Genomic DNA, 9,806 nt, shown 5'->3' with positions numbered 1-9,806 from the left:
CGTACACGGCACGACTTTCAGTGGGTTCACCACGGGCTACGCCGAGAAAGACGAATGGTTGCGTTAGTTTAATTTGCGTTGTTCTTTTTAATTGTTGTATGTAAGTTGTATAGTAAGATGGCGATGGATTGTCAAGGCGCTCATGTGCCGGACAATTCATCCGATGTCGGTTTCTCGTAACTTTAAGTAATTTTGTAGTAGAATAAGTGCGTAAAAGATTATTTGACTAGGAATAAAGATAAAATATTTAGTCGCGGTTACATTTAGTCTCTCTTTACGTCGGTCAGTTATAATTTAGGATTGTACAGTACGTGCGTGTATTTTGATGTGAAGATTCGTAAATAATAATAAGTCGTAAGTTGAATCTACGTTTAGGTTGCGTTATTTATTTTATGACCTTTCCTCTCTTTTCTCCCTCAATTATCGTGAGCGAAAGCGCCTCACTGACCCACGTAATAAGAATTGGTGGCAGCGTGCTAATTTTGTCATATCTCTTTATTGGATACATGTCGTGTGCGTAAATTTATTTGTTTCCTTATAGACATAAATAGCTGTATTATAATTGTAAAATTAATTTTTATTTAATTTGTTAATAAACAAATAGAATTTAACAATTAAAAGTACTTTAACGGACATATTTTTTCCCGTAGAATCCGATTCTGGTATGAAATTCACAAAAAAACTTAATTCTGCAATAATTTGTTTATAAAAATTGTTTAAACAAACTAATTTTGCAATTAATGATGGATTTTGATTCAGCTCAGTGCCTTCGGCCTGTCGAAGGGTTCGAGATAAGTGTATAGGCAAAACACAATTAAAAGAGTGGTATAGGCGGTTAAAAAGTGGCTGCACATCTGTTGACAGTAATCCTCGTTTTGATCGACATTTGACTGGAACATTATCGGATAATGTCGAGCGCGTGCGTGTCACAGTTAAACAAGATCGTCTTTTGACTGTCAGAGAACTGAAAAACGAAGTAGAAATACCAAAAAATACTGTAGCGAATTTCAGCCGACAATTTGGGAATGATTCGTGTGTGTAAAACATTCATCTCGAAACTACTCTCAAACCAGCATAAAAATAAAAACCTTCGATTAGAAATTGCTCAGAACAATTTAGAAATGATCAATAGTGTTGAAAACTTTCTTAAAAAAATTATTACTACTGATGAATCATGAAAACAAAACAACAATCTTCCTAGTGGAAGTTCCATCCGAGCCTCGGCCGAAAAAAGCCCGTCAATGTCAAAGCAACATCAAGTCAATATCAATTTTTTTTTTCAATAATAAGGGCATTGTGTACCACGAATATACTTCTATAGGCCAAACAATCAACAAAAAGTACTACGTTGAAGTTTTGAAAAGATTTCGTGACGTAATCAGGAGAAAACGACCGTAACTTTGGGAAATGGTGATTGCGTTCTTCATCACGACAATTTTCCAGCGCACGCATTAAACCTTGCGCAGCAGTATTTATTAAAACACAATATCGCGCAGCTTCGACAGCCTCCATACAGTCTCGATATAGTTGTTAAAATAGCAACACGTACAATAAACTACGTTATACTGCAAGGGGAAAACTCAATAGCTACGGTGCGTCATAGCTATGCTCCACGATTTTTGGATCCTATCTCGGTTAAGGAAGTCGGCGCTAACTCCCATAAACACAAATTCATTGCAAATAGCTGAAAAATTGAGGTCAGGCAATTGAGAAACATTATACATCAATTTCATATAAATATGTATAAACGGCGATCTCTTTATTACGCCTAATAATATCAATTATAAAATTAAATAAATAACTATAAGGTGAGTAAGCGGACTTGTTCACATACCAAAACCCGATCAACAAATAAATCAAATTCGAATTAATACAGAAGTTACAAAGAGTGAGCGTACTCGTTTACTCGCGGAAACGCGACAATCGAGCGCAATTTCGGCGAAAAGAATACGAGCAAATTCGCTCAGAGTTCTCGATAAATAGCAAATAGATAAAATTATGGCCGCGAAGTTCTGAGCGAGAGCTGGTGCAGAGAGAAAAGAAAGTTAGATGCTCTGGAGAGCATCTCACCAGATTCCGTCGTACTCCGCTCGCCGATGACAGTCTGGAGGCGACGGAAGTGCAGCCTAACTGGCAGAGGCGCTCGAGGGATGACACCGGTCTAGTCTCGAAGATTGAAATGAGGGTCACCTTGCCAGGACCTCCTGGCGGCCTTTATCATAGCAGTGATGGATGTGTGTTAAACTCGTGTTTTAGAGCTTCACGGCACTGCCCTTCCATAGAGTATTTTGGGTATCTCAGAAACACAAACGTTCTTCGGTCTCTCTCTCCACCTCTTTACGGATTATCTTCCTGCTTTTTGGCTGGATCTTTTCTCTGACTTTTTTCTTGGCTCTTCCTCTGATTTCTCTCTCGATTCCCGTGAATTCCCTCGCTTAAGAATCCGCCAATCAACCCCCTCTCTCCCTCCCTATTAAAGAGTCCTATAATAAGTGGAATCATCGATAGAAGCGTCTTATTCAATCAAATGAGGACTACTTTGGAGATTAAATCAAGCAGCGATAAATCGAGGTAGGTTGGATATTTTTGGCACAGACCTCGTATAGATGCCCACATTTATCCATTACTACGAGTTAGTTAACAATTGATATTCTACTTAGCTATCGGTTAAAATAATTATAGTGATCTAACAGTTAGCTAAAATAGCAACACGCACAATGAACTACTTTATACAACAAACTCTTTAAAAAATCAATTTAATACTTATTTGGGACTGTTACTGAATGCTATTTATAATTAAAATACTGTGTATACTGTTATATCGGTATCGAGGATTCTAGTTAAAGAGGAAGGATGAAACATTTAAAATCTATTAAAATCTCATTTTAGAATCTCACTAACTAATTAAGGAAGAGGCAAGTTATGTTTCAGAATATAATACTAATATTGTAAATCTAATTTTTTTTTATTCGTCAAAATTATATTGTTTAATTAGCAAAGGAAAATGAAGTAATAATATATAAAAATTCCATGTCCTCCCTAAATCGACAAATTTGAAATATTATATATATTTCCTTAAAAAGATACTGCCATATATATCAATATAGATTAAAAATAACAGAGTTTATATTTCATCTCCAAAACAGTTTTAATAAAAATCATTCTGATAATATCATACTACTTATATTAAGTTATGTTTAAGTCTACAATATCTAATTTTGATTATTATCGTTATACAGTATGTGGCATTTTATACTTAAAAATACGGGGTTATAGTTACAGATTAATTTTATCTGTAAAAACGATATAAAAAGTCTCTTTATTCTTCTTTGTATGCATGTGCATTAGTATCTGTTATTTTATTATTATTAAAGTAATTATTATTGACCTGCATGATTATAATTTATAATATGATTTTTAAATAATATTTTCAATTCAATACTCTTTCAAATGAACCTGTTTCTATTGATTCCAAAGATATACGCGAACATACGAAAAAAATTCTGATCGAATACAAACCTTTGAATTTATTGAACCCTGCAATGACAATAGATGATATTTTTGCCATATGTAACACTCGATGGCATAGCGCTTAGCACTCTTGCTGGTCTCAGGTGCTTGCTTTCTTCGAAACTGTCAATATTCATCAAATAAATATTTAATTTTATAAATGAATTTATTAAAAAGTTATGTTCGAATAAAATTGATAATTTTCAAATCTATTTATTCTTTTTATTCATATATTGTAATTATCTTTCATATTTTGAACAATTTAATATATTTCCAAATACTCTACTATCCAAAAATATGACAATTAAGACAGCTAAAAAAGCAATATTAACTGAATTCCTTAAGGAAGACTATTGCCTTATTGAAGATATAACAGAACATCCTTTTTATTAATTGTTCATCTCGTTAAAAGAAAAATTATGATAATATTCCACTTTCTACTTAATAAAAGATCTTATTAAGATTGGAAACCGCTTGTAAAAGACTCCTAGAAGTGCAACAAGTTATAATGTATCTAATACAATATGAAAAGATGTTTTGATATACGTAATAGATTTCTAGAATAATTTTCGTGTATAATAATTTTAATATAAATTAATTATTTTCATGTAAAACATATTTCAAAATTATTAATATTTTAAATGTAGCAAATATTGCTGTGGATTTGATATCTCTGTCGACTCTTCATACGTAAGCACATTTTTTTAAGAATTTCATAAATTGATGCTTTTAAGTTAGAGCTACGCAACATAAGAATACTCGTCTGCAGTGTTAGATGTACGTTCAATATATTGTTTATCGATGAGGTTTTCAATACATTTTTTTATCATACCAATAGATGGAGCAAACGTCACTTTAGATTGTCCAAGAACCTAAAAAATATTTAAAAAAAGAAGATTGAAGATAAACTTATTTTTGGAAAAATTCAAAATGCTTACTTCTTGTACTAGCTGATTATGGCGTAAAACTTTACGACTTTTCATAATTCTCACAATAGCAGCTTGCAAGTATAATTTGCGATCATCATCAACGCTACGATGCGTAGCTTCCGTATCATGAGGTGCATCACGCTGAACAGCACCCGTTATACGGAATTTCGTTCTTTTATTATAGTATTCAAAATTTAGTATGAGAACGGTATTATCTTCTAAGACTCCTTCAGTAGATTTTTTCAAAATTTTACTATCAACAAGACTGATGGCATGCTTAATTAATTGGTCACGAGATAATCGTAGAGAGACAGCTGCTTCTTTACATGATATTGAGTTACAATGTTCAAATAAAAGTAATAATGCCATTTGATATGTCTGTACTGTCACCAAATAAGATTTTTTCAAATAATTCAATTTTAATTCTCCTTGGCACAAGTGGTGAAGCCATGTAAGTTTTCTGCCGCTAAATTGTGCGTGATAGAAACATTCAAAAGCTTGTATTGATTTTTCAAGCTGTTGAGGAACATGAAACGGTCCTGGTGAGGGAGGTAAACCTAATGGCCAAGCACCCGCTTGTAAAACATACACCGTAAAACCAATACCAGTTTGATGATATTCACCTTCCTTACCTCGTAAACTTGCACTGAATTTAGTATTCAGATCTGCTGATACCGACATATCCGTGAACATTCTATGCAATTTGTTCGTGAATTCATAACCACAGGCTTGCTTCAATCGATCAATCATTGCTTCTTCTGCATCCATAGACTGAGATTGTTGGTGAATAAGTCTTTTGGCAAGCATACGTGCATAAAATTTTTGAAAAACGTCTTTATCATCAACATACTTGAATACTATTATTGAACGAGCTAATTTATCTTCCACTTCACTTTCAGATGCTATTTTTGCTGATTTTTTTAGTAGCGAGTCACAATACTTTGCCAGCTGAAACCATTTGAAACTATTAGTCATAATGAAGAATATATGAGTGATCAAGAAAACTTTTCTATTATATTACTTTGTTACAAGACAAATAGTGTCTCATAGCCAAATGAGGATAGAAATTGTGCGAGGATGAACGTACATAAACGCGCATTAATTAGATAATTTTATGAAAGAGAGAAAGAGAGAGAGAGAGTGAGTTACATAGATAGTCCTTCACCTTTAATGCAATAGGATACATATATATATATATATATATTTGGATATATATATATATTTGGATATATATATATATTTGGATATATATATATATATATATATATATATATATATATATATATATATATATATATATATATATATATATATATATATATATATATATATATATATATATATATATATATATATATCCAAATTTTCACATAAAAATAATAATTATATCAAAAGTTGTCAACTCTTAAAAATAATGAGAAAAATTTTAAAAATGCTATATTTCAAATTGTAACGGAGAATCTCGGCTAGGCCGATCTCGTCCGTTTGGCTCTCGCAAATGTCCGTGCGCCGCGCCAGGCTGAGAGTGTGTGCGTTTGGTACACACACTCACGCTTGGACCTTTTGTTTACGAGGTGCTGAACACGGGCTAAGCTGACGACTGGAGCGATGCAGATGGCGCAGAAGAAGAGAGAGAGAGAGAGAGAGCTCGAAAAATTCGGGGAGTCTCTGCTAAGCTATAAGCAGAGGAAGTCGCTCGCGCGGATAAAACCGACGGTTACGGTTTTTCCAAGTTGGCCTCGCGACCTTGTCGACGATCGATCGTTTCGGAGACACGCCCGGTGCGCGGACGAGTATTGGAGCGTAAGGCTGGGTCGCGCCCAGCCGTGTCCCGAAGTATACCCGGCACCGGTGCGTGTAGGTAGCCGGCGAGGTGAGCGCGCGAGCAGTCTGGACGTGCTGCAGTACCGAACGATAAGGAGGCGGCGAAGACAACAGCAACAACAATCAACGAGTGAGTTACGGGTTGAGGCAGCAGTATTGTGGAGCGAACGAGAGGACGAGAAGGAGGAAGATAGCGATGACAAAAGAAAATACCAGCGAGACGGTCAGCGAGGAGCACACCAGTGACGTCACGGTGCAGAGCGCTCTAGCCGTCGGAGAGGTTGAAGGTCGAGGTCGGTGCCGTGTTTTTCTCTTGTCTCTCTCTCTTGCATGTTTGGGCGCCAGCTTATGGCTGGTAGCATGGCAGACCTGCTGGCTACCCGTTGGTAGACTATCGGCGGAAAGTGTTTGTCGGGCATATATTGTTATAATATTTAGTTTTTACAAGGGAATCGGCAGGCTGACCAGCCACCGATTCACCTTCGCGTTCGCGTTTGTTATTGTGCAGCTCGTAGTGTATAAGTCCGAGGTCGCCGTATTGTAATCGTTTGTTGACAATTAAAAGACTAGTGTATTAATCCGCTGTTGTGTTTATTCGCCGCTGTATCACTCCTCATCCCGACTTCGAATCTGTGCGTTTAACGTGTTTATGCTCGACGCGTTATTCAGTCGTGGGAACGTATTTTGCTTCCCGAATCCCCGAATAAATAATTTGTGCGGACGGTCGCGAACAACCCAGACGGGTACGGCTGGAATTCTCCGTTATAAAATATTAATAATATAGCAATCAATTTTTTTTTTATATACGTATAAAACCTTAAGATTTTAAAATATTAGCAACAGAACACAACAAATTTTTATTTTTAAATTTATTAACTTTTTTTAAAACCATTACGAACAATAAAAAAAAAAATTTTTGATCCATGATTTTACGTGTTCCACAGAATCTTTTATATAAAAAACAGTTTCAAAAGGGTCTAGCCAGATAAGATGTTCAAAACTGCCTTTAAGTCACCGGATAAAGTACCTCGGCCATTATGTTTGGTATGAATAGAAACTCTTTTTCCCAAATTTCCAGATCCCTAGACTAAGATGGGGTACATAGGGAGCCTGTTTTGTGTTTTGTGGTCTTTTAACGATATCTTGGTCAACTTTTAAGCTAGAAAAAATTTTCTTTTTGGTTTTGTAGGGTTTTTTTAAGTTCTTCATAACTGTTTAGTCTAAAAATGTTTTAGCGCCAAATTCAAATTTTTAAAGCGTTTTAAAAATTTCAAAAAATTTTTTCTCGAAAATTAAGAAAAACACTTTTCTGGAAAGAATATATTTCGTGTATTTTTACTCCAAAAATACGTCTATATTTTTTTTAGATTTTTAAAATTGGTGGAACGATCTTGAACAAAATAAAAACCGCCTGCAGACACCATTTTTCGCTTGTAGCGCCTTTCAGCTAAATCTTACGATAAAATAATTAGCACCATTGATATAGGTTTAGATAGATATTGGCATTGATATAGGTATTGGCAGGGATTCTACGTCAAAAAATACATCGAAAATATATACCATACTTTTTTAAATACAGTCGGACCTCTGCTACTGCACGCTGTCGGGAGTTGGTGCCCTCCGCCACTGCTCGCTACGGGCTCTCTGGCGTTAGCCAATAAGAGCGCTCCGTCAGGTACGGGCATTAAGTGGTTTGCCGCGCTGGTCTCGAGGAGGGCCCGGAGAAAATGTTACAAATTTTGCTTGCATTATCACCTGATAATTTTTTTTTAAATTATACACAGTAAATCATTTTACTCGAATGGTGTGACACAACTTACCCAAAAAAAAAAATAGTGTAGTGAAAGAAAGCAAAATGATGTACTGTTTATAATTTAGAAAAATATCAGGTGATAATGCATGTTTGTAGGTACATACATAAAGTTTAAATTTTTCAAATTTTCTGTTAAAAAAAACATTATAAATAAATTTAACTATGCTTTATTTTATCAAAATCATGTACATTATACAAAATCAACATAAAAAATTAACAAAAAATCAACAAATAAAATCAACGTACAAAATCAACATACACATTCAGCATACAAATTACATTGGTTTGTATATATTTAGTATTAAATCGGCGACTTCTTGCACATTGCTTATCTGCGCGCTCGTCGAATCCCACGTTCGCTCTAAGAATGTTCGAAGCTTCAGAGCCGCATCGTAGGCCTCTCCAACGGAAACTTCTTTCTCTGGTTCTATATTTTCGACTTGTGCGATCGGCTCCTCGTCTTCTTCAGCGAACTTCTCCGGATTATTAGACGTGATTCTGAAATAATAGATAAAAAAATATATTAATACCATGTTTTTTGAGTACATATTTGTTTCTATGAACACATTTAAATTACATATAAATAATTACATAAAACTTTTACAATACCTTTCAAAAATTTCTTGGATGTTCAAATTTTGCCAGCCATTATCAGTGTAATATTCCTCGATCCATGCTTGGACCATCTCGAATGAGCAGTCGACGAAGGCTGGGCTATCCTTAAGAAGTTGTAACAACAAGTTAACTTCTTCAGCCGATGCTCTTTTTTCGTAGGGAGAATCGTCCTTGCCCAAAATTCTGTTCCATGCGTTGTGGAGATCTCTGGCGTTGATAACATCCCACGAACTAGAAATTCGGTAGCAGCAGTACTTCACCGTCTGCTTCATTGCCAAATCGATGACGCTTGCTCCCGATGTTGCTTCTTCTAGGACTAGCGCTTTGACTAAATTTTTCCGGAACATTTTTTTCATTTTTTCAATGACGCCCTGATCCATTGGCTTAATCAAAGCGGTGACGTTCGGCGGCAGGAACATCACTTCAACGTTCTCGGCGATGCAATTCAATTCAGCTGCTCCGGGGTGCGACGGTACATTGTCCAACAGGAGAAGAATTTTCTGATGCGGCGGATGATGCGCTCGGATCTCCTTGACGAAAATATTCTCGAACCAGTCCAAGAATATGTTCCGATCCATCCAAGCTGAATGGCTGTTCGTGTATTTGACGGGCAGCTTCTCTCTCTCGCACTTCGAAAAACATCTGGGATTTTTCGACTTGCCGATGAGTAGAGGAGTGATTTTATGCGATCCGGACGCATTGACGCAGCACATCACAGTCACTCGTTCTTTCTGCTCCTTCAATCCCGATGGTATGAACGAGCGGCAACCGTCAACGACTTGAAAAATAAGCCCGTCTCATCGGCGTTGTAGACCTTATCCTCGGTGTATTCTTTCTCTTTCAAGTAAGAATGCAGCGTCTCCTTGAAATTCTCTGCTGCTACGTTGTCGGATGACAACTTATCTCCTTGCATAGATAACTGCCGAATCTGGTAGCGCTTCTTGAATTTCTCTAGCCATCCATTGCTGGCCTTGAAATCAGCCGCTTCCCCAACGAACTTGTTGAGCTCCAAGGCCTTAGCTTTCAGAACATCGCCCGAGATTGAAGTCCCCGATGAACGTTGCTGTTTGAACCACTCGTACAGTGCCATGTCGCGAGAATTCTCTTCGACGTGG

The 9,806-nt window shown here is 36.1% G+C and overlaps 1 protein-coding gene across 1 annotated transcript; it reads right to left on the bottom strand.

The window, feature by feature from the left end:
- Positions 1-3,735: 3,735 nt before the first annotated feature.
- Positions 3,736-9,269, bottom strand: LOC131667725 (cullin-2-like). Its single transcript, XM_058941375.1, has 5 exons — positions 8,686-9,269; positions 8,356-8,574; positions 5,072-5,403; positions 4,449-4,996; positions 3,736-4,382 (listed from the first exon to the last, which is right to left on the bottom strand). The coding sequence occupies exons 1-5, from the start codon at positions 9,267-9,269 to the stop codon at positions 4,251-4,253; spliced, it is 1,815 nt and encodes a 604-aa protein (XP_058797358.1). The 3' UTR covers positions 3,736-4,250.
- Between the last annotated feature and the right edge of the window lie 537 nt (positions 9,270-9,806).

This window comes from Phymastichus coffea, unplaced genomic scaffold (genome assembly GCF_024137745.1).
Source record: "Phymastichus coffea isolate CEN01 unplaced genomic scaffold, Cenicafe_Pcof_1.1 PCOF00005, whole genome shotgun sequence".
Lineage (NCBI taxonomy): Eukaryota > Metazoa > Arthropoda > Insecta > Hymenoptera > Eulophidae > Phymastichus > Phymastichus coffea.
This window is presented reverse-complemented; position numbering and strand designations above follow the sequence as displayed.